General features: G+C 40.9%; 1 protein-coding gene across 3 annotated transcripts in view; it reads right to left on the reverse strand.

Annotated features, from left to right (window-relative positions):
- The window catches only part of LIN54 (lin-54 DREAM MuvB core complex component), a 78,833-nt gene that overhangs the window by 10,279 nt on the left and 42,798 nt on the right, over positions 1-25,756 (reverse strand). For 2 of the 3 annotated variants that reach the window (XM_072623993.1, XM_072623995.1), the window contains exons 6-11: positions 14,584-14,660; positions 14,078-14,275; positions 6,297-6,388; positions 4,788-4,859; positions 3,221-3,323; positions 1,881-2,018 (exon numbers count right to left, since the gene is read on the reverse strand). In XM_072623993.1, the coding sequence (XP_072480094.1) occupies positions 1,881-2,018; positions 3,221-3,323; positions 4,788-4,859; positions 6,297-6,388; positions 14,078-14,275; positions 14,584-14,660 (680 nt within the window). The remainder of the gene's footprint in view (positions 1-1,880; positions 2,019-3,220; positions 3,324-4,787; positions 4,860-6,296; positions 6,389-14,077; positions 14,276-14,583; positions 14,661-25,756) is intronic. The other variant, XM_072623994.1, reaches the window with a different exon arrangement.

Genomic DNA, 25,756 nt, shown 5'->3' on the forward strand with positions numbered 1-25,756 from the left:
AAAACAATGTGATTCATTCTTACATAGAGATTTTTGGAGGACTCCTTAACATAAAAAAAAAAAATTTGTGGATCCTGATGATAATGTATATAGTGACTGAGAACATGAAGAAGAGCTATGAATTCCACAATGCTTTTTAAATGGATCTGTCAATATTTTTATTAACATGTTCAAAAAGGCTACGATGGATAAAATAACTTCAAAGTAACTTCAAAACGCTTTTGTTTCAAACAGACTCACTTCACAAAGCCAACCACAAAGGCTGAAGTAGGTGTATGCCACTGGATTTGTCAACTGGTACCAAAAGTAATTGATCACAGACACAACCTATGAAATATTAAGATCCAGGGGCACAATTAAAGGGTGTTGGAAGGTGACATCCCCAACAACACAGGCAACAATAGGTTAACAAAGAAATGGCTGACTAACACAAATTTGTTTTTGAAAATGGATTTTTGATAGCCACTAAAATGACAGGTTATTCCTTAGGAATATTCTTAAGGATGATGGATTTATCAAATGATGCCAATGAGGCAATAAGGTGATAGAAGTCATGCAACCTATCACTGAAGGTTGTAAAATTTTACTTATCTACTGGATACCTGGAAAGAGATGAGGAAGTGGCTAGAATTACATTCTAGAAGCTCATTTTCCTTTATAAACTTACAGACAACAAGTCTCTGCATGACCACTACAAAGCCCAGACTATCCTCCAGAATTCCACAAATAAACTCTCCTAGAGGGAAAGCACCAGCGCCAGCAGAGATGGGGCCCAAAATCACCAGCAGAGCTCTGATCTCACATTGAAGATCATTTAAAAAAAGATGTGGCCACATGAAGTCCTCCTTATCTCCCAACTATGTAGAATGAAAACTTTTCCAAAGAGATACTAGTGGAAGAATTAATGGCATGTGGAAGCAAGGTGAGGTCCACATGCTTGCTGTTTTCCAGTTGGCTTTGTGAGTTATGTACAAGATTCTTTGAGAGAATTTGCAGAACACTATTCTGATTCTCCACACTTAATCAATTACAAAAAACAGTCATTTCACCCACCTGTGCAGTAAAAGAGCAGGTTAGTGCCTTTTCACTGGACTATTTCTAGCTGAACACCATTAAAAAAGAAGAGACTATTCAGGCAACAGCAATAATGGAAGCTGTTTAACAACTCTGTGAAGGTGATGTAATTATCATCCCCATTTTATAGATGAGGAAACTGTCTCACAGAGGTTAAGTAGAAGTGTACAAAGGCACGATTCGAATCTAGGTTTTCATGACTCCAAGCTCTCTCCAGTCCATCATGAATGCTCCTCCATTTGTATTAATCACAGTAACATAACTGTGGACTGCAGACACATATGGAAATCACATCTGCTCCTTTACAGAGCTGCATAGGGATTCCTGGGCCACCTGAAATAGTTCTAGCCCACAAGTTGGGAACTACGGAAAAAGATGACATTAAAGTAAACATCTGCTAGCCCTTTAAAACTTCCCTTCCTTTGGTTGGCAAAAACATCAGTTAATTAAGAATCTAGGACATGAATTCATGAGTACCCCAAAGAGCATCACTAATCACAATATGCTGTTATAAAACCTCAAGGCTTGTTCTTATCTTAAGGTCATTCTAACAAACTGCAAATGAACTAAGTAGGAAATGTCACTATTTCAGATCCAAGTAGTGCAGAGCAAACTTTAGATATAGTGCTTAAGTATTTGGAATGTTAATTATATTATAGACACAGATGTTAATTAGCTATTTAAGAGACCAAAATACACTCTAATGTACAAAATAAAGATTAAATGTCAGTTCAAACTGTTCTCAGCAAATTTTTAAAACTGTGCCCACTTTTAAAACAATCTACAGAAAAGGGTAGTATGCTTACCTCGTAGCATTCACAGTAATTTTTAAGACATCCTGACCGTTTACAGTTACAGCCCTTGCTATGACGACGATCGGACTCTCCCTCTTTTCCTTTCCCTATCTTGGGTTTAAAAGCTTCAGGATTTCTGTCAAGGCATGCCTATCAAAAGAGACCAACAAGCATTAAGTAATTAATCAATTACAAAAACAATTACTTCACCCTGCAGTCATTTGTCTATGGAGCTGGGTGTTATTGGTCCAACCACTCTGGAAAGCAATAGGGAAGTATTCAAAACAGGGACTAAAACGTCCACACATTTTGCCTCAGAGATCCCATCGAAAGGTAAAAACCCCAAGAGGATAATGGATAAAAAGGGAGGCTCTGTACACTTATGCAACATCTAGAATAGCACTTCTTGTAGTAGCAAAGGGTTGGAAATAAACTAGGAACTTAACAATCAGAGAATTACTGCACACGTACACATACGAATATAATGGAACATGAATTATTATGCTGTAGGAACCACTGAATATGATGGATAAAGAGAGGCCTGGGAAGATTTATGTGAACTGATTCAAAGTGAAGTAAGCAGAACCAGGAAACCAATAAACCCAATGATGACAACAAAGAAAGACCAATATTGAAACAACCCAAACTGACTTTAACCAGATGATCCTGATCATGCTTGGCCCCGAGAGGACCACGTGAAACACAGAATACAATGTCAGACTTTGACAATGTGTTGGTTAATTCAGGAAATGTTTTTCTTTTCATTTGTATTCTTTATTGTAAGGCAGGGGTGAGGAACCTGCAACCTTGAGGCCACATGTGGCCTTCTAGGTCCTTGGGTGCAGCCTTTTGGCTGACTCCAAATTTTACAAACAAATCCTTTTATTAAGGGATTTGTTTTGTGAAGTTTGGATTCAGTTAAAGGGCTACCCCTGAGGACCTACAGGGCCACATGAGGCCTCAAGGCTACAGGTTGCCCACCCCTATTATAAGGGATGGTTCTTTGGGAGGGGGAAAGGACATACTTAGACATGAGATGGAAAAACAAGTTTGTCAATAAAAATTTTTTTTAAAACACTGCAGTAGCTGTGGTTTCAAAAACTATTAAAATAACACCTTCCACATCACAATGTCCCCTGAAGTTCACCTTCTAATAAAATTCTGAACCTCAAAACAACAGTATGACTCAAAGGTTTAGTTAAAGGGTTATTTTACAGGTAGACCTCTCCAGTTATTCTTTGTTGACATATGCTCACGGCTCCAGGCAATTCCAACTTAAGGGCTTCCATTATTAAAAAAAAAAGCAAGAAATCAGCTGCGTTTGAATTTTACTGAAACAAAGACATAGTCACCTTTATTGCTTTCTGTCTTTCATTTTCATGTTCCAAGTTATTAAAACAATTATTGCAGTTGCAGTTGTTGCAGAACTCGCCGTTCGCAAAGCAATCGCAGTATCTGAAAAGCGGGAAAAAGAAAACCACCCGTGAATTTACTGTCACTTGGTCACGCTACAATTAATTTAATCAGACATAAACTAGCCATTCTATGGAAAAGAGCGATAGCTGCTTGTTAAGGAATCAGCATTCATCAAGCACTTCCCCTATGCGTAAGCCTCACAAGTCAGTGAACTTCAAGGCTGATGGAATTCTGGCCTCGTAAACTCAGTTCCATCAAGTGCTCCCACCACTAGGCTATCTATCTGGTCACCTCAAACTCTGAGCCGAGCCTCAGAGCAAGTCCCATTGGGCTTTCTGAGCTCAGTACCTGCTTGTGCAGTATCAGCATGTTTCCATAAAGAGCCAGAGGCGAGAGTCAAGGCACTTCTGTACCTACTTCAACACAAGGCAGAACTTGTCACCTTCGTGAAGCCCCTGGGCTCCCTAGAGCAAGTAGCCCCTGGCTGCTGGGACGACCAGATCAAAGGAGGAAACTCCTGGCCCTTCTCAGGCTCAGAGTGAGTAGAAAGAGAGGTCTCTTGTCACCTCATCTCCCTCGAAGATTAGCAGAAGAGCTCACTTATCCCTTGTAAGCCAGCTTCTTGGATAAACGACTTCCAAGTGAGCTCAGTACCATTTTCTGCTGCTTCTGGGAATTTTGATTACAAGTGGTCACAGTGACCTGAATGAAGTTTTGTAAAAGTACTTCCTGGCCTTGTCAGCATCTATGTGCTTCTAAGAGGTATTTACTGTAGAGACAGGCTGTCCCACTAAGGGGGGTGGGAGGGTAGGGAGCACAGAAAATATTCTAGGTATATAGTATACAATCAGATTAACCTACCACAGGGAACTGCTGAGAAATGATTCTGGGAAAAATTAATCAAATTGAGGGCCCTGAGCTACACACAAGACTGCTATGTAGATTCTTTCTGTACTCTGAAAGTTCCTTTAGTTCTTTGGCGCCAAACAGAATAGGAAACAGAATTCTGGACTGAGTCAGAAAGACTTGGGTATAAATCCTGCCCCTGCAACTGGTCAGCTATGTGGAATGAGGCCAATCATTTAACTGTCTTAGCCTCAGTTTCTCCATCTCTAAAATGAAGATGCTAACACTGACTTCACAGGGTTGTTGTTAGAACCAAATGAGGTAATATAAGTAAAGTCTTTTGCAAATCTTAAAGCAGTAGGTAAATGTTACTTGTTAATATTATTGTAATCACAAATTTTAGTAAAATGAAAATCACTCACATGACAATTTCATTTTACAGAAAAACTACCAATACCATTACCACATTTAAGAGAGAAAGCATAAGAGGTTTCTAGGACAATGTCATTAAAAATCATTTGTTAGAATATTTGTAAGCAAGAATTTTAAGTTAATACTACATTCAGGAAACTTTTGTGGTTGCTTCAAATGAAAAACACTGACTTTCCAACTCACCCCTCCAACCTCATCCCCAAATTTACCCACACACACACTTACAATTTCAAACAGAGTGACTTTGTACAGTTGCAGGGCTTTCTGGGCCGATTTGCAGACTCTGACGAGATTATCCTGAACAAGAAATGGTAAAAAGTTTATTATACTTATTGCCCAGAGTTACTAAAGGCAATAATGGGAAACATAAACTCTAATGTAATCTTCTAAGATGGAAAGGCATAAGGGAAGGCCTACAAGAACAGTAAAGCCAAGTTCACTGAGGCGGATGGCCAGTTTGGCAAAAGGAAAACAAACTTTCCTTAACAATTCTCAAAAACCACCGACTACATTGCAAAGAGAGTGTCTACAACAAAGCCAACAAAACGCAGAACATCACTGACGTACGTTCGTAGGTGTGTATATCACTTAACCAATCTAATAAGACAATCTGATGGAGAAAAAACAATTTGATTTATCATATTATTGTCAACCTGTGACTAGGCAACTCCGGCAAAACAAGTTTCAAACATTAGTGTTTTCTGATTTTTTTTTTTTACAGAACTAAAATAAGGTCTAATGATTATAAGAATTCTCTAGAATATAGTACTGACTAGACTGTATATAACTGACGAAAAGGCAAAATTCAGACCCCATAAGAGCATTCTCTTTTAAGAGACTCACATGTAGCATTTTCTATTTTGTGATTAGTAGTTTTTAACTTAACTCTTAGGTTGGGGATAGCATTGTCCTATTTTTCAATTTCGTGGGACTTTAAAGATGGTCCTTGATAAAAGGAGGTATTCAGTGTCTCTGGAAAAGCTCAGTATGAAAATGAAGAACCCAAAGAAAACGAGCTCTGGAGACTGGCCAAAGGAAGGGAAAGACATCAAATTTAGCATTATGGAAACTTTCCTCCAAAGAGAAAATATTCACAGGGGATTTGGACCACATAAAAAGGTACTCTTCTTTTTAGATAACATATTGGAAAATCCTACTAATCGAAAAGGGCGTGTGAAACTGTTAGACAAGTATATTACAGGAGTACACGTAAAAAAAATGTGAATGACAAGAATTCAGAAAAGTTGGATGCTGTTACTTGGAAAATTTCTACCTCTTGTAGGAAACAGTAGAGTAACTGTAGAGGAAATATATCTGAGATAGCCTAGACAAATCCTAGCCTCATTAGCAATACAGTGACCCAGGCCTGCACAGCCTGTGGTCCTCAAAACATGGAGAGGACATTTTCTTCTACATGTTTCACAGGCCACCTGAAATCCTTTGGTGGGCTGCAAGTTGTGCAGGCCTGCAGTAACCTAACAAACAATGGTTCAAAAATGTGTGATTTTCTCATGTTATGGGATACATTCATGTTAGATCTCATTTACACACACACACACACTTTTTGTCTTTTCTTTGTAACCCCAGCACTTAGCATGGTGCCTGGAGCGTGGTAAGTACTTATCAAATGCTTGCAGATTACCTCAAAGGAGAAATATCTTGATATATCAATTGTTTCATTAAATAGATAGTAAATTTCATCTAAAAACAGGTCATTCTTTTCCGGATACTCACCCATTGAATGGAAGTCTTGCCTGGGTCTGTATGCTAGATGTCCCAGTAAAACTAGTGTTGCTTGCTATAGACACGTATGAAGATTGCTGTAGCTAACAAGACAAAATAAGGAGGTTTTGTCAAACTCACAAGAATGGACAATGAATTTATTAAGAAGAATGTTAAATACTCAAGTGGATTCCTGATCTGTGATATAAGTTTTCCCTCCAGTAATTCAGATTGCAACTCATTTGCCCTTTCTTGGACTCCCACCAGTTTATCAGAGGAACAACATGTCACGCACACAACATGCTAGGGAACTGCCCCAATTCCTTCTGACATCACAAAATGCCCAAGGGGTAAAAAAAAAGCAGTCTGTTGGTTTTTTACCAAATGACCAGCCCATCCTTTTCACACATGTTTCTTAGAAGGATCTTTTCTTCTGCTTCTCCTGTACGAAGGCCTAATTATAACACGTTCCAGCCTACTCACAGCCAACATACACACGCCTTTCTTTGCCCTTGGCTTGATACTTTTTTTACTTTGCTGGAGATTTTAGTGTTACATATCTTGCAGTGACAGAAATAATCATTGTAAAAGGAGAAGTCTGGGGTCAATAGAGAAACTCTGAAATATCCTGGGTCCAAGGGACTGTTCATTGGCACTGTTCATCCAAGATGTGTACAGACACAAGTTCTGTATGTTGTCCATCCAATTTTCAGGGCAACAGGTATTCTTAATCCACTTAAGATTTTCCTGAGCAGATTTCTAAATGGTGATGGATTGCAACCAGGAAATGGCTAATGCCACCAGAGCCATCTGAAAAACATCACCTATAGAGGATCTCTTTCCAACTTGGATACTGTGCTAGATCTTTCCCAGGACAGATTAAACACCTTTGGAAAGCATATCTTCCTGTTTTATGCCTTACCTAATATTAATGATTAGAAGGTTTAACACAGCTGTTACTTTATCTTCGATTTCATGTAATTGTAGCGCATGCATGGGATGTGATGCCAATGTGTTTGAGAGCCCTATTGGCAATGTTGCTGTCTTCAATGCGATACTTTTCTCTACAATCAGCAAATAAAATAACAGGATCTGATATTCTCTCTCAGTGAACTGTATGATGGTAAAGACGTGCTCTTTTAGGGAATACTGCTTATACCTTCACCAAAAATACTCTTGATGAACATAGAAATTACATTAATTTAAACTTCACACAGACTGGAAAACAGGTACAGTTATCCCTTCCACATCACAGAGATTCAGGGTGTGACACCCTGCAATCTGGAAAATCCACTCAAAATTTTTTGGTCCTCCCTTCGTAACAGAGAAGACGACTGAATTATTATGGTATCACACAATACTATACATACACTCTATGCATTTATGAGCTTCTAAATGTTTTGAGTTTTCCCCAGTTTCTACAAAGCGCGCCCCATAAATTCCCATTTAAATTCTTACGCCTATGCATGATTGATGGGAAAGTCGCAACGTGGAAAGAATAACGGTACAGAGGCTAGTTCTCTTGGTCCGCTTTAGTATCTTTCTATTCTTACATATCTTAGAGAATCAGTCCTTCAATGACCTCACAACTTTGTTGCCTCCAATTCAATGCAATTCATTTCAATAAACATTAAGCACCTACTATGTGCCAGACACTAGGCTAAGCCACCAGAACCATGATGTTCTTAAGAGCTGCTGATGGAAAATGGGAGTTCCCTGCAAAGTTCTGAGCATTCAGTGCCCTGTATGAAGGCAGGATTTGTGAGGAGTTTACTAGTTTACTGCTCCACCCTCCACATCTCCAATCAGAGGAGAGGCAACTGAGGGAGTGGAGAATGGGATGAGTTAATCTGTATGGGGATGAGATTTCAAGGGATCAGTTTATCTGGGGGAGGCAGGCAAGCATGAGGATCTTATGGAGTCCAAACCAAGCAGGGCTGCTCATGGAAAATGGGGCAGTCCCTCTAGGAGGCCCCTTCTCTGTATACAGTTGTCAAGCCCACCTGTTCTTCCTAGCCTTGTTCTCTCCAAGGTCATGTGTAGACACTTCTATAAGCACACTGAGGCTGGCATGCATGGTGTCTTCACTGTCCTTGATGAGTCTTTTTTTTAAACTTATTAGGAAAATCCATACAAATCACTGCACATCTTCTGTAGATTTGTTTTCCTTTAATATTGGAAGCCTTCAGGGTGTCTGCTTAAAAGAGTCTCTGGACAAGCATTCTTCAAATGAACTTACTGTTTGTTCTATGTGGCAGTATTTACTATCTCCCACCTTCCTTCTCTAAAAGATTTTATAAACAACTTATAATGCTAAATAATGTTGCCCTTGGCTGATATTTGTGTTTGGTAAGTAAATTGAGTGGGTTGTTGTTTTGGACAAACACAATTTTTAACCTCTTGTACCAGTTCACAAATGGTGCTGTGTTCACTTGCATTTCTCTAATGGCAGGGGTGGGGAACCGGCAGCTGGGTGTGGCCTTTTGACTTGAGTCCAGATTTTACAGAACAAATCCTTTTATTGAATTCTGTCAAAGGGCCGCACTTGAGGACCTAGAGGGTCACACGTGGCTTTGAGGCTGCAAGTTCCTTTAATCAATAATGATTTATAGCATTTTTTCATATGCTCATAGATAGCCTTAATTTCTTCATATAAAAATTGCCTTTTCATATCATTTGACCATTTATCAATTGGGGAATGACTTGTATTCTTATAAATTTGACTCAGTTCTCTATGTAGTTGAGAAATGAGGCCTTTATCAGGGACACTGGTTGTAAAAATTGTTCACCAGCTTTAGCTTTCTGATTTTCTTCTAATCTTCATTGCACTGTGCTCCCCAGTGTCCCTCCAAAATAATCTGGTTAATTTGTACCTCGTACTACTTAAGTAAAGTTTAGCTATTAATTACCCCCAAAAAATTAAGTTTAATTTTTAATTTCTTGTGTGAATAAAAATGTCCTTTATAACTGAGGAGTTGGTTAAACATTTGTCTTTAAAAAGACTCCTTGGGTGCAGACTCACATAAAATGTGCTTCCAATGACTAGGATGGCAATCAAATTTCTGTATGAAATGCTTCCAATCAGCTAATGTCTATTCATATCCAATACTTTGCATCAAAACTTACATAATTAGGTCAGGTTGGAATTGTTCTAAATGTACACCACCCTCTTCTCACTTTAATTCTTTCATCTATCCTTACTTCATTTTTAGTTGTGCTCTCACAAGCTCAATCAATAAACATTTATTAAGTGCCTACAATGGGGGAAAGCTGAGGTGTCTCCCCTTATTATCCTCTGCATCACGTTAGTTCGTAAAGCTGTACTCATTTTCATGGTGGTCTTTTTGCAAATGATGACAAGTGTTGTGAAATGACCCGATGTGCTGTGAAATGTTTCTTTTTGCCTTCAGAGACATGAAAACCGCTGCCGACTTTGTTTCCCTTACATTGAGCTGCAATGGTTCTGTCTTCTGATTTTATTTATAGTAAGAATGTTGTTCGATATGACTTAGCTGTTCCAGCTGTGTGTCCACTCAATGGTCACATTTACAGCAACAACAATGAGTTAATGATTATAATAGGTGCTCCCTTCACTACTATCCAGCTGCCGTCACTGCAGAAATGGAAGGGGCTACAAAGGATGATTTGGATGAGCCTCTCCCCTCTTAGGCCAGGTAGTCCTTGGCAAGTGGACAGTCCCCAACAGGGAATGTATCTCAAAGATTCTCCAGCAGGATGGAACTTGCCAGAGCTTATATCCCTCAAATAACGTCTTTGAGGACCTGAGCTGCACCACTGCCAAGATGAGAGATTGGTGCAAGGCTTTGTTTTCACAATTTCACACATTAGATAAACTATGTATAAATAATGAGTGAGTGTGTGTGTGTGTGTGTGTGTGTGTATATGTACACACACATATACACACACACACACATATATATGTATATATATGTATATATTAGAATATTAGTGTCAGATAAAAGTGAAGATGAGTGTTTTCCCACTACTGGCTCCTCTGCTCAAACTCACAGGCCACCGGGTACACAACAGATTCATACTGTCCAACATCGAGCCCTCACTGCAGCAAAGCTGTCTATACGAACTGATTTCCTATCTCATTCCTCACAGAAGCTTTTCCACACCTTCCCCCACGCCCTCAAGTCTTCCATACTTTCCTGCCTCCCCTCTCTCTCAAGTGTGAACTTTGCCTCTTATTTTGCTAAAAAACAAAAAAAACAACAAAAAAAATCACTAACATGAACTCTTCTACCACTGTCTTCCTCTCCAAAGTCCTTGCCATCATCTCCCACTTTCTGACAAAGGCTTGGCATTTCTCCTTGTCAAGGACAAACCCTCATCCTATACACCTGACTCCATCTTCAGCAAATCCTCAACTCATCCCCGCCCCACCCCCCAAACCCCTCTTGAGTCGTCAGTCTCTTGTTTCTTTCCCGGAGCCTTCAAACATGTCCAAGGCTTCCCCATCCTTAAACCACACCATCCCTTCAAAGGGTGTCTCCCCTCCCCTCCTCATTCAAACTCTTTGAAGAAGCTTTCTATCCTCATTGTTTCCACTTCTCCTTTTGTCTACCTCCTCAAATCTTTGTAATCTGGCTTGTTACTTCATGACTCATGCAAAACTGCTCTCTCCAAAGTTAATTATCAAAACCAATGGTGTTTTCTCAGTCTTCATCCACCTCAACCTTTTAAGCCACCCTCTCCTCCTGGGTGATTTATAACTTTAACTGGTGCTGAGATTTTGCTCTAGATCATATTTGTGTCTACAACGATGTTCTGCAGAATCTTTCTTAGACTCAAAAATCACCCTTTCCAAGTGGAACAAAGTTTTAATGTACAACATACGCAGGCGGTCACCACTTAATCTGTTACTTGACTCATTATCATGTTCATACGCATCATCCTTAGTTGTAAAGTCTAGTGGGACAAATAGAAGTGGATCCTGGGGGCCCCATACCAACCTAGAAAACCACAAATTAACATTATGTTGTATTTTGATTTATTTTGTTCAACATTTCCCAATTGCGTTTTAATCTGGCTTAGATGCATGAGTTGGATACTTCTGATCTCAGGCTGTGTTTGGAAAATTTTATTGATTATTAAACTGTGACCTCTTACTCATTAATTAATTGGTTAGCTCTGAGAAGCCACCCCAGTAACTCCATCAGGAAGGGCAGTTAAACAGAAATTTCAAAGCCTTTTAAAAACAAAGTAACAGTACATATAAGTTTGTGTAGAAAGGTTAAGCAAAATTAATGAGTGTGTTTAACTTATAGAAATATCTATTATAAACTGTGTAATTAGGAGCTGAAATTATCTTGGGGGGAAAAACTAAGAAAAAAGGTGACAAAATTAAACTAAGTCAGACAACAAGCATCTACTAGGGTTTGCTATGTGCCAGGCAAACAGAGACGATAGATATTACCTAAACAACACCCTCTTCCCTAGTACTTCTGCGAATTAAGGAGGTGCATTTTAAAAACAGCTATCTGGGTTTAGGATGGTAGTTTTTGTCCATGAAATACCAAAGCTTCATTACAACCCTGAGCTCATCAAAAGGATTCACCAGTCCAGAAAGAATGTATATAATGTAATATGCATATAAATGTATGTATACAAATACATACAACTGGTAGGTTTCATGATATTTTGGTTGAAACATATCTCCAGAGTTCCTAACACAAACATCATTTACAGCTTAGTTTTTATGTGGGAATCATAAGATAGGAAATATGATTAGCACCTTATTTAGTTAACAGGAATGCAAAGACTGTGCTATACATTTGATGGATTTGTTGCATTTGCTTAGAGACAGTAATACATAATTCAGGAGGGGAAACTACATTTTCCCATCAAATTCTCCTTTATTCCTTCCTTTACCTATTTCTAGAATACTCTAAAATTCTATAAATTTCCTTCCTTAATATTAATAATTAAACCCACAAACTTAAATTTTTATAATGCCCCACTGTTTTCAAATTGCATCCACGTACTCTAGACTTCTGACTGTTAGACTGCAGACTGTACATGAAGTTTTAGTATGTGGTGGTCAAGGCCCAGCAGTTACTGTGATCCCTGCAGAGGCTCCAAGCTGGCAAAGGGTCCAGCTCACATGAGTCCCAGGGCACCTGACTGCCAGCCCAATGGTCTAAGTATCGCGTTATGCAGCCATGAAGGTCAGCACTGCTGAACACCTCTTCCTTTGCCTTCTGTCCAGTGAACTTTCTTGGATGTCCTAGTTATTAACTTTTGACTTAATTATATTTATATTAATTACAATTCCTATATAATTAAAAGCGAGGCAATTTGGCATAGTGGATAGAGAGGGGGCCCTTAAAGCAGGAAAGCCTGGGTTCAAGACCCACCTATATGACCTCCGGTGGCTGTGTGAGCCTGAGCAAGACACCTAAGCACTCAGTGTCCTTGGCAACTCTCTCTAAGTGTATTACAGAGAAGATGCATTTGTTAGAAGGAATTTCTTTACCCAGGAGTTCCTGTGCCAGTGAAGTCACAGATCCCATCCCTGTCCCCTTCTCAAAACTGAATATTTGGTTGACTTTCCTATTCCTCAATATGCCCCACCAAGGGGAGAGGAGAGGAGAGGAGGACTTGGATTGGTCAGTAACCTGGGGTCCCACAGGTAGAACTTGAACCCAGGTCACTCTACTTAGGTGGTGAGTCCTTTATCTACTAACGTCTGCTGTCTTTACATGTGTCTAAGTTTAAAGTTAAAATAAGTAAGACATGTTCGATAGTGGTTTCCAAGAGCTGATTTCCAAGGACTTGGAGACCATGTCCCCTCTGAAGGACCAGAAAGTGAAAGCCTTCACAGGTTCCCAGTCAATGAATCAGGTGTTTATAAGCACTTCCCTGTCCACCTCATCTTCAAAACTAGGAACCATGTTGAACAAGAGTTAAAAAAAAAAAGAAAAGAAAATTCAACCAATAAGCATTTATCAGGCATTTCTACATGCCGAGATCTATCCTAGGTGCTGGAGACATAAGGACAAAGACTGAAATAATTCCTACCATCAGTGAGCTGAAGCTCTAATTTGGGGAAGAGCACGTGTAAAACTAGGTCCAAAATAAATTACAAAGTGAATACACAGAAATGTAGACACGGCAGATAATTACAAGAGAATCTAGGAGGGAGGACACTAGCAAGTAGGGCTTCATGCAGAGGAAGAGAAGGACTCTGTAAGGCCCAGGTAAAAAGGGAGCGCATTTCAGGAATGGGGAATGGCCAGTGCAAAGGCCCAGAGGTGGGAGATGGGGGTTGTGGAGGGCTTTGATAGCCAAAAATGGGAGTTTATATTTGACTCGAGAGTCAAAAGGAAGCAGCTGAAGTGCCTGAGTTAGGGAAGCAGCACATTCAGATCTCTGCTCAGGCATCAGTGTGTGGGATGAGCTGCAGAGACCAGTTAGAAGGCTGTTGCCACAATCTAGGTGAGAAGAAATGGGGAGGGCCTGACCTCCAGTGGCAGCTGCGTGTGGAGGGAAGGTGGGAAAGATGGGTAATGGAAAAGAAGATCAAGTCAGTCGTGTAGTGAGAGGGAGGGATAACTGGTGGGCAGTCCACACGTTCCACTGGTATTCATGTCATGTTGAGACCCTGAGCTCATAGGGTATCTTGACATTTATGGGTTGAAATGGGCAACAACTGTGCAGGAGAGCTCACAGGGGTGAGCTTCCATTCGTAGTACTGGAGCGAAAACCCTCCCTGTTTCATCACAGATCCGTAAAAGGATCTGAGCAGTTAAAACTCTTCAGCATACCTGAGTGACGTACTGGGCTGGAAGGACGGCGTATCCCACATTGCCTGTCCCAGGGGCTGGTGCGAGAACAGTCCCCGGGGGGAGGTTAGTGAGGTTCGGCTGAATCTGTGGCAGTGGTGTGGCTGGCATAATAAGCCGCTGTTGGGGCTGGCTCGTTGTAACTATCTGTGAGCTTGTACTGATTGGTTTGGGAACAACCTGGAAAGAAGAAAAAAGCTCATTAAGTCTAATGAACTTTTTTAAAGTACTCTTCAAGTCAATAAGACTTGCGGGGCAGTTACTGATCACAGCATCACAGATATAAAGTTAGAAGCAAACTCTGAGGTCCACTATCCCAACGATCTCATTCTCTATATGAGGAAACTGAGGCACACAGGTTCAATAATTTGCCCATGGTCAGAAGGTATTATCTGCCAAAGCTACTCATTCTTAAACTAGCAATGAGAGATGCAGGTAAAACACTCACAACATTTTAGGTAAGACAAAAACAATCACATAACACATACCTGTTTGACGGTTTGTGCTGGAACAATCGGAACTGACATCCGGACAGGGGCTGCGTTGACCACTACTGGCTTTGCTGCTGAAAAGAAATACAGAACAGGAGTTACTTCTTTCTCCACAAAATGCTGCCAAACTCCTCACACAAGTTCTGAATGTCACAAAAAAAGATTCTGCCTAAATGAGCATAATTCTGCCCAAATAGTTAAATCCTTTATTTGAAGATAACATTCCTGAAGGTCACATAGGAATAGTCTATCAAGTTGGAAGTTATTCTCATGAAAGATCCAAGAACTTTTTCGTCCCATCCCGTTTTAAGTCACCAACCCATTCTGCAACAGGTTCATCAACTTTAGACTAGCAGAGCTTTCTAAATTTATGTATGAGAATGCCTCTCATTGTTACTGTTCAGTCTCCGTGACCCCATGTGGGGTTTTCTTGGCAGAGATAGCGCAGTGGTTTGCCATTTCCTTCTCCAGCTCACTTTACAGATGAAGAAACTGAGGCAAACAGGATGAAGTGATGTGTCCCAGATCACACAACTAGGAAGCGTCTGAGGCCAGGTTTGAACTCAGGAAAATGAATCTTCCTAACTCCAGCCTGGGGGCTCTATCCACTGCGCACACTACTGGCCCATTTTCAAATGAGCTACATCAATTATATCTATACTACTTTATCCTCCCTGTCCAAAGAATAAATTTTAATCCCTGCTGCTCATTCCCTTATCAGTTTTCATGGGGAAAAAGACACTGCTGTCTCTTCTTAATAGACTCAACGCTAAGCACTGTGCTTCTAGAGTATGCTGAGGCAAAATGTACTCCCAAACCATGGCCTCCAGATAGAACACAGTATTGTTCACATGATCTTTGGGCTGTCAATTTTTTTACAGCTAGAATTCTTCAAATTTGTAGAAGAGCATGTTCAGAAAAGGTCTGGGCTGTTCCAATGCTGGAGTTGGCTATCAAGGCAGCAACCACCCTGGATAATGCTTCTGTCAATAGAGAAGCTCATGTGCCAATGGATAAAATATAAAGGCTCAAGGTTCTTTTAGACCCATTCCCTCAAAGGAGGTCAGAGACAGGAAATTGCACTAATTCTGCATGGAAAATTAGAGCACCCCTTAGTATACTACAGCCACACTGTAAAACTCACTGCAAATGTGAGCCTTGGGGGTGCTTCTGTCATCATTCTCACGGTGATTATTTGCATTGTGGCTCACAAAGGACTGGACCTTTCACATTTCACTGGACCTACACAAAAGCTCTCTGAGATAGGCAAGACCCGTCTCCTTATCAACACTTCACTGAACCTGAGGAGAGGTTGTCAGCAAGCCACTAAGTGTCGGAAGCAGGAATCAATCCCAGCCCCCTTCTGACTCCAAGTGGAGCATTTCTTCCCCTATCCCACCCTGATATCACACATGCCTTAGTCATAAGAGGCAGCCTCATAGAGCCTTGATGAAAACAAATCACAGATTGGAGAGAGGGAGATGGAATCGGCTAAGGATTAATATTTGGCTACAGGAGACAGAAGAGTCAGTGATGATGCCATGGTACGGAATGGGATAACGAATACGTGGTGGTGCCAGAGGCACCAAGAAGCACTCGGCTACCAGGGAAAAGGGGATTAGCTTCATATTGAGGAGAGACAAGGAGATGAATTCCACTTCTAACCATTACTAGTTGTGTGACCCTGGGCAAGTCAGTTAATCTGAGCCTCAGGTTCCTCATCAGGAAAAGAGATAAAATAATTTGAGGTAAGGATCAAATGATACGATGGACCCACAAATGCTTATCAAATAGTGAAGTTAGACTGCAGAACAGGTCGCTGGACAAAGACACTGGGCTTCTTTTTGGAAATGTTGGATGCGGAGGGCAAGTTACTCTGGAGTTAAGAACACGAGGGGGAAAGTGGAGATAGAGATTTGTGAATTATTTGGATAAAGGCAGTGGGTGAAGAGATGAGAGAGGATAAAAAAGGGAAGAACAGGATTCTTCTGTAACACCGGCATTGAGAGGCTGGTGAGGATCAGCCAGGATGGTAAAACAAGAGGCAGCAGGGGAGCCCACACTGAGGCCAGATGGGAATCTTAGGGAAAAGTCACAGCTTTTCTGGTGATTCACTGGGATGCATAACACACAAATCCAGAAGAAAAAGGAAAGTGTTCCAGCAGTACCAGATCTCGCAGCAATCCTCAAAATAACTTGGCATTGGTCAAGAAAGAAAGGCTAATCACTGGAAAAAACAAGGCACAAAACATACAGAAGGAAACGAACACAGCAGCCTTGCATCTGATAACCCAAGGGTCTCATCTATTGAGGTAAGAACTATTTTGAAAAAAGCTTCTGCTTACCAGAGTACATTGTTGTAAAGACATTTTTTCTCCTTCTAATTTTCATTCTCTTGGTTTTATGTGATGCACAACATAGTAAGGTGAGAAAGCACAGAAAGTAGGTATGGAACATCTCATTGCACACACCGAAAGGAAATATGACAAACACAAACAAACGAGAAGATGAAAGGAAAACCTGCTTTTTGGATCTGTGGATAAAGGAAGAGTTCATAACCAGACAAGGGATAAAGGAACGCTTAAAAATAAAACAACTGTAATTACATAAAATTTAAGAAGCCTTCACACAAAACCAATAAAATGAAAATTTGCAGTGGAAAGTGATAACTGGGAGAAAAAAAATCTTTACAGAAGTTTCTCTGATAAAGTCTTGTCTTCAAGATAACTAATATAAGAAGCTGAGTTAAATGTATTAGAAAAAGCATCTTTACCCCAATGACCAGGGGTCAAAGAATACGAATATTTTCAAAGGCACACAGACAGGTGTCTTCCTTGACTTCTCACTCTCTTGTCCAATTGGGTGCCATATCCTATTGTTTCTACCTCACCACGTCTCTCTTATATTGTCCCCATCTCTCCTGACCCCACCCTGACTGGTGCCAGGTCTCATCACCTCCCACTTGGACTGTGGCAGCAGCTACTAGTGGAAGTGACTGTCCTCAGTCTCTCCCCACCCCAATCCATCTGCCATTTAGTTATCAAAATGATCTTCCTTAAGCACACATCTGACCATGTTCCCTCCTTAGTCAGTAAACACCAATGGCTCCCTATCGCCTCCAGGGTTAAAAACAAAACCTTCTGTTTGGTAGTCAAAGGCCCTCATAATAGCCCCTCCTGTCCTTCCTGTGATACTGGCCCCCTGGCTGTTCCTCAAACAAGATTTCTCCCAACTCCGAGTAGCTGACTTTTCCCCACTCATGCCTAGAATACTCTTCTTTCCTCACCTTTACCTCCTGGTTTCCTCCAAATCTCAGCTAAAATCTCTTCTCCTGCAAGAAGCCTTTCCAGCCTTCCTTAATGGTGTATCCTACCAGAGACTGGGGAGCAGTTTTTGCCTTTCATTTGTAAGCAATGAATTGATTTGGAGGAACTGCATTTTTCTGATCTCCCCTCCTTGTGAACCTGGGGTTATGCCTGACTTTTTACACTCTCCCCTGCACATCAGATCAGTTACCCAACTCGTACACCTCTCCTGGCTCCTCCCTTAGCACCACTCACCCAGCCCCTCTGGAGGTCAGGCCTGTATCACCCTTAGCTGACTATTACAATGGCCTCCTAACTGCTTCCCTGCCTCAAGAATCTCCCCATCTAACTTATTCTCCCTGCAGTCAAGTGCCTTAACTGCACATCTGACATTTTATTCTCCTACTCACATTCTGGTGGCTCTCTCTGGTTTCTAGAATAAGCTATAGATAAACTCTTACATTTGGCTTGTAAAGCCTTTCAAAAGAGACCCCAACCTAATTTCCAGTCCCATTGTACACTACACCCCTTGCTGCACTTCACAGGCCACTAACAACTGGCCTTTCACCGGCTCTTCATACTAGGTCCTTATCTCCAGTCTCTCATTCCTAGACATATGCTACTTCTTCACCTTCATCCTGTACTTCCTTCAAGACCCTATTTAGAATTCCACTACCATGTCCAATTCTGCATGGTAGCTCTGACAATCCTGCCACCCGGCAGACACCTCCCTCCTTAATGACCTGGTGTTTTGTACTTCTTTTGTGTATCCTTGTATAAGGACGTACCTGTTGGGTAGATCCACCCTGTTCAACAGAATGTGAGTTCCTTAAATGGAGGTTCTGTTTCACTTTTGTCTCTGTATCCTCAACACCCACCAGTACCTGGCACATAACAGGTACTTCGTATATGTTTGCAGACTGATCTGACAATTCTGATGTTACAATTCCTGGCTGGATAATACAGTGATACACTGTCATCCTGCTGTAGGCTTAAGGAAAGTAGCACAAGAGCTAAATCAGAACTCTTACCTAACCTCCTTGAGATTTTGGAGTGGTTCATTCTTTCTATCTGTCTACCCAATGCCTAGTAAGATACCTGGCACACAGAAAATGCTAGATGCTACTACTGCCCTATGTCACATGCAGTGTGTGTGTGTGTGTGTGTGTGTGTGTGTGTGTGTGGCCCTATGTCACATGCAGTGTGTGTGTGTGTGTGTGTGTGTGTGTGTGTGTGTGTGTGTGTGTATAAAGCTTGAAATAATGTATTTGGAATTAAGAGAATAATTTCGCCAAGTGAATGAGTTGGAAGGAACCTCAGAGGCGATCTAGTCCAACCCTCCACTGAAGTACTTAATGAAGCTTTTGCCTGAAGATCTCCGAGGACAGGAACCTAAAGTCTTTGCCTGAAGATCTCCAAGGACAAGAACCTGCCTCCTCTCGAGGAGACCCATCTCACTCTGCTCTGTCAGGAAGCTCTTCCTAATGTCAAGCCTGAATTGGCCCTGCAACTTTCATCCATTATTTCTAGTTCTCCTCCATAGGGTCAAATGGCACAAATCCAATCACTCTTCTGTGGGACAGCCCTTTGACCACCGGACCACAACTAACACAGTCCCTCTAGGTCTTTTTTTAGCCAGGCTAACCAGCCCCATGTGGATTCAAGGTCATTCACACCGTGACTGCCCTTCTCTGCATGGTCTTCCACCTCCTCCTCCTGTCCTCTCCTCTCATGTTTTTACAGCACTTAGTTCTGAATGTTCTGTGATGGGGGTTCCTTCCGTTCACACTGTTGTAGCTGTGTGTTCTGTTTCACTTTGCATCAGTTCACAGTAAGCCTTCTTGTACTTTTCTACATTCATCACCCACATCATTTATTAGCACAGTCATATTCCATGACATTAATGTGCCACAGTTTGTTTAGTTATTCCCCAGTTGATGGGCATGGACTTTGGCTTCAGTTCTTTGATCCTACAAAAAGAGTTTCTATAAATATTTTAGTGTATATGGCTCCTTTCATTTTGTCATTGACCTCTTGTGGGATATATGGCAAATAGTGGAACTGTTAGGGACTTTAACTGGCTTATTTTATTCACTTTCTCTGGATATTTCCCAACCACTTTCCAGTATGGCTGGATTGGGTCACAGCTCCATCACCAATGCATCTGCATGCCTGTCTTTCCATAAATTGTCTATACTGACTATTCCCTTTGCTTTGTCATCTATGCCAATGTGCCAGCCCTCCAATTTTATGAAACCTCCATTATTGGGATTTGCATTTCTCTTATTATTAGTGATCTGAGGCATTCTTTCATAACAATGTTAATGTTATATCTTCTTTTGAAAATTGTTATATCTTCTGACAAATCATCACTGTGGAAACAGCTTTTGGTTTTATATACTTCTGCCATTTGCCTATGCAGCTTTGCCTTCAGAGCCTTATTAGACATTTTTGATACCAGGATTTTTTTCCCAGTCAACTGCTCCCTTTCTAACTCTCCCTTCTAACTTTAGTCGTATTCATTTTGTTTGTGCAAAAGTTTTTCTTTTGCATGTAATTAAAATGATCTAATTTTTGTTTGGTTAAGAATTCACCACAGTTATGAAAGATACCTTATCTGGCTCTCTTTTATTTATTTAATGGCATGATCTTTAATATTCAGCTCACCTATTTATATTTTACTGTGGCATCTAGTATAATGTAATGGTCTAAATCTAATTGCTACCAGATTGCTTTCCAGTTTCCCCAACAATTCTTGTCACATGAATTCCTAAGTAATTCATGTGTTGGTGTTTATCAGTGATTAAGGGATTATCAATAATATCAATTATTTATGATTGCTCCTCTCATTTTCTCACTGACCTACTTTCCTTTTTTTTAACCTGTAGCATTTTAATGTTTATTCCTTTACAATATAATCTGATGTCTGGAGTCCTTGCTATTCTCTCGTTTTCATCATTTTCTCTGACATTCTGGATCTTTTGTTCCACTGAATTAATTCTACTATTATCTTACTAATTTCTATAAAGTAGCCTTTTGGTAGTTTAACACGTATAGTATTAAATCCGTAAACTAATTCTGGCAGTATTGTCATTTTTATTATACTGGCATGGCCCAGCCACACACATTGAATATCTCTTACCCTTCTAATTACTTAAGATATTCTTTATTTCTTTAAGGAGCATTTTGAAACTGTATCTATAGATACTAAACATGCCTTGGTAAACTGACTCCCAAACATTTTATGTATTTTATAATTATTTTGAATGGGACATCTTTCTTTTTTTTTTTTTTTTTTTTTATTTAGCTTTTAACATTCATTTTCACAAAATTTTGGGTTACAAATTTTTCCCCTTTTCTCCCCTCCCCCCCCAAATGCCAAGCATTCTAATTGCCCCTATGACCAATCTGCTCTCTCTTCTATCATCCCTCTCTGCCCTTGTCTCTGTCTTCTCTTTTGTCCTGTAGGGCCAGATAGCTTTCTATACCCCTTTACCTGTATTTCTTATTTCCTAGTGGTAAGAACATTACAGTTGATCCTAACACTTTGAGTTCCAACTTCTTTAGCTCCCTCCCTCTCCCCCCCTTCCCTTTGGAAGGCAAGCAATTCAATATAGGCCAAATCTGTGTAGTTTTGCAAATGACTTCCATAATAGTTGTGTTGTATAGGACTAACTATATTTCCCTCCATCCTATCCTGTCCCCCATTACTTCTATTCTCTTTTGATCCTATCCCTCCCCATGAGTGTTGACCTCAAATTGCACTCTCCTCCCCATGCCCTCCCTTCTATCATCCCCCCCCACTCTGCTTATCCCCTTATCCTCCACTTTCCTGTATTGTAAGATAGGTTTTCATACCAAAATGAGTAGGCATTTTATTCTTTCCTTTAGTGGAATGTGATGAGAGTAGACTTCATGTTTTTCTCTCACCTCCCCTCTTTATCCCTCCACTAATGAGTCTTTTGCTTGCCTCTTTTATGAGAGATAATTTGCCCCTGAATGGGACATCTTTCTACTGTTCCCTCCTGGACTTTCTTACTGCTATGTATCGCTTGTGGACTTTTACACGTGTTTTGTAGCCTGTTATTTTATTGAAGCTGGTTGGTTTGGTTGTTTGTTTTTTTTTTTGCTGATTCCCTAAGATGTTCTAAGTAAGCCACAACGTCATCAGCAAATAGGGATGGTTTTGCTTCTTTTTAAACCATCTCTGTGTCTTAAATGTCGCTCTCAAATTCTTGCTGTCATTTTTAGAACTATTTCAAAATCAGCAAGGAAAGGTGTTTTCCTTATTTTATGCAATATTACTGTGGAAGCATTGGTATCTCTCCATTACACAGAATGTTAGCTTTTGATTTTAGCAGAAAATCCCTAGATCTTCTTCAGTTAAATTGTCTACCAGACCTACCCCGTTTGTACTTCTAAATTTTTTTACCCAAGCATGAGATTTTCTCTATCCCTATTTAATTCCATTTTAGTAGATTCTGCCCCAAACTCAAGCTGGTCAGAATCTTTTTGGATCCTTTATCATCTGGTGTGCTGCTATCTGTCCCAGGTTAGTATCGTCTACAGATCTGATGAGCGCACCATCCGTGCTTTTATCTAAGTCACTGATAAAGATGTGAAATAACAGAGCCCAGCACAGATCCTTAGACCTTCAGTCACAATGTTACCGAACTATTCATTACTCATTTTTTTAGTCTAGCCATCCAACCAGTTCTAAAGGTTTTCACAAAGGAGGCTGCAAATAAATGGAGAATTAAATGTAAGAAAGACTCCATTAGAAAGTACCACCTGAGCTACATTTTATTTTTAAAAAAATTTTTAAATAATAGTTTATTTTCCCCAGCTACAGGTAAAGGCAATTTTCTGCAATCATTTTTTAAAAATTTTGAATTCCAAATTTCCTCTGTCCTCTTACCTTCCCCCAACCTGAGATGGTAAGCAGTTCGATATAAGTTATACTTGTTAAATCCTGGAAAACAAATTACCACAGTAGATACGTTGTGAAAGAAGACCCAGACCCAAAGGAAAAAAAACACAAAAAAATTAAGAAAGTGAAAAACAGTATGTTTCGATCTGCATTCAGACTCCATCACTTCTTTGTCTGGAAGGGAATGCCAATTTTCAGCATGAATCACTTGGAGTTGTCTTGGATCGTGACATTACTGAGAACAGTTAAGTCGTTCATGGTTGATTCCTGCACAGTGCATCTGCTACTGTGTACAACGTCCTTGTGGTTCTGCTGAGCTCCATTTTCAAAGAAGCTATAGGTTTACGAGTGCTTCCCTCGCATGGGAGACCAAGTGTGCAAAGACAGAGAGGTGGGTGACACGGTATATCATGTACAAGAACAGCCAATAAACCAATTTAAATGGAATAATGGGCACATGAAGTATAGTCCTATGAAGCAGAAAAAAGAGGAAGGATGGGAAAGATGTTTTCCAAGAAGAAGCCACATGACCTGTTGTTGAGTTAAGAGAGAACAGTCCAAGGCTGCAGTAGTAGAAAAATGGTGGTGCCATCAAGATAAAAAGTACAGAATTTTGAGGAAAATGCAATCAGTTCCACTTTGGACATGATAAGTTTGAGGGGCTTACATGGCATCCAATCAAAGGCAATACAGAATCAGAGTTCAGGAAAGAGTTGAGATCAAGACCCTTAGGTCAGAATGGGATGCAGGATGTACGTAGAAGAATTACTATCATGTGACCAGAGAGAAGGAGGAGGATGTGGCAGCCCAGATGATAAACAATTCACAGGAGCTAATATCACCAAGGGAGAGAATATAAAGAAGAGTATTCAGGACAGAGATCTTCTTTTTCATATGGTGTCTGAAAGAATATGATCCACAAAAGGAGACTGATAAAGAATCATCAAAAAACCAGGAAAAGAATCAGAGAAAGTGGTCCCAAGGGTCAAAATTAGAGAAAGTACCCAGGAGCAGGGAGTGGTTAGCTCCCTAATAAAACCAAATTAGGATTAATTTCAAAGTTATAAAATTCCAGGAGTAAGTCAAACTATATCCTTCACATCTAGTCACTTCACAAAAGGAAAAATTAAAAAATCTAAAAAGCTTAGGAATTATGACAAAAAAATTAAGAGGAAGCTAAGGATGAGTCAGTGTTGTAAAATATATATAGTAGTTTCAAAAGAAAATATAAGTAATTTGACAGTCTCTCTCAAGAACTTTGGATTTGGCGGGCGGAGCCAAGATGGCGGAGTAGAAAGACGCACATACACATAGCTCCGAACCCACAACCCACAGAACGGCTAGAAGGGACCAACTCACGGTGAATTCTGCACCCAGAGGCCACGGAATATTGGAGGGAGGGAGATTTCTGTTCCGGAGAGACCTGCAAACCTCTCGCAGGGGGTCCTTCACACTGCGGACTGGGCGCCGGGACTGGGAGCAGGGGGCAGCCCTGCAGTGGCCGCGACACCGTGAGGAAAAGATCCGAGCGGGCTACGGGGACGGGATCTCCAGCGGCCATGCAGGTCCCTCCACCCACAGAGGGACCTGCAAACCTCTCGCACAAGGTCCATTGCGCTGCAGACGCGGAGCCCAGCCCAGACCTGCGGTGGCTGCGGCTCCAAGAGGTACAGATCCGAGCAGGCTTCAGGGACGGGATCTCCAGAGGCCGCACAAGTCCCTCCACTCACAGGTGAGGACGGTCGGTGAGAGAGTCTCTTTGGCGGGTCGAGAGGGGAGTGGGGTGCCCCCATGGCTCGGGCCCCCCCAGGAGGTAGAAGCTGAGAGGCGGCTGCAGACAGGGGCTCCCCAAGCGGGCGGGAGCCTGGATCCATTGTGAAAGGTCTGTGCATAAACCCCCTGAGGGAACTGAGCCTGAGAGGAGGCCCTGCCCCAACCTGACCACCTGAACTTAATTCTCACACTGAATAGCAGCCCTGCCTCCGCCAAAAGCCCTAAGGCGAGAAGCAGCATCTGAATCTCAGTCCCCAAATGCTGGCTGGGAGGACCAGGAGGCGAGGTGGGTGTGAGGAGAATATTCAGAGGTCAAGTCACTGGCTGGGGAGAATGCCCAGAAAAGGGAAAAGAAATAAAACTATTGAAGGATACTTTCTTGGAGAACAGACATTTCCTCCCTTCCTTTCTGATGAGGAAGAACAATGCTTACCATCAGGCAAAGACACAGAAATCAAGGATTCTGTGTCCCAGACCACCCAATGGGCTCAGGCCATGGAAGAGCTCAAAAAGAATTTTGAAAATCAAGTTAGAGAGGTGGAGGAAAAACTGGGAAGAGAAATGAGAGGGATGAAAGAGAAGCATGAAAAGCAGATCAGCTCCCTGCTAAAGGAGAACCAAAAAAATGTTGAAGAAATTAACACCTTGAAAACTAGCCTAACTCAATTGGCAAAAGAGGTTCAAAAAGCCAATGAGGAGAAGAATGCTTTCAAAAGCAGAATTAGCCAAATGGAAAAGGAGATTCAAAAGCTCACTGAAGAAAATAGTTCTTTCAAAACTAGAATGGCACAGATGGACGCTAAGGACTTTATGAGAAAGACAGATATCACAGAACATAGCGAGAAGATTGGAAAAATGGAAGATAATGTGAAATATCTTATTGAAAAAACAACTGACCTGGAAAATAGATTCAGGAGAGACAATGTAAAAATTCTGGGACTACCTGAAAACCATGATCAAAGGAAGAGCCTAGACATCATCTTCCATGAAATTATCAAGGAAAACTGCCCTGAGATTCTAGAACCAGAGGGCAAAATAAATATTCAAGGAATCCACAGAACACCGCATGAAAGAGATCCAAAAAGAGAAACTCCTAGGAACATTGTGGCCAAATTCCAGAGTTCCCAGGTAAAAGAGAAAATATTGCAAGCAGCTAGAAAGA

Source organism: Notamacropus eugenii, chromosome 7 (assembly GCF_028372415.1).
Source record: "Notamacropus eugenii isolate mMacEug1 chromosome 7, mMacEug1.pri_v2, whole genome shotgun sequence".
NCBI lineage: Eukaryota > Metazoa > Chordata > Mammalia > Diprotodontia > Macropodidae > Notamacropus > Notamacropus eugenii.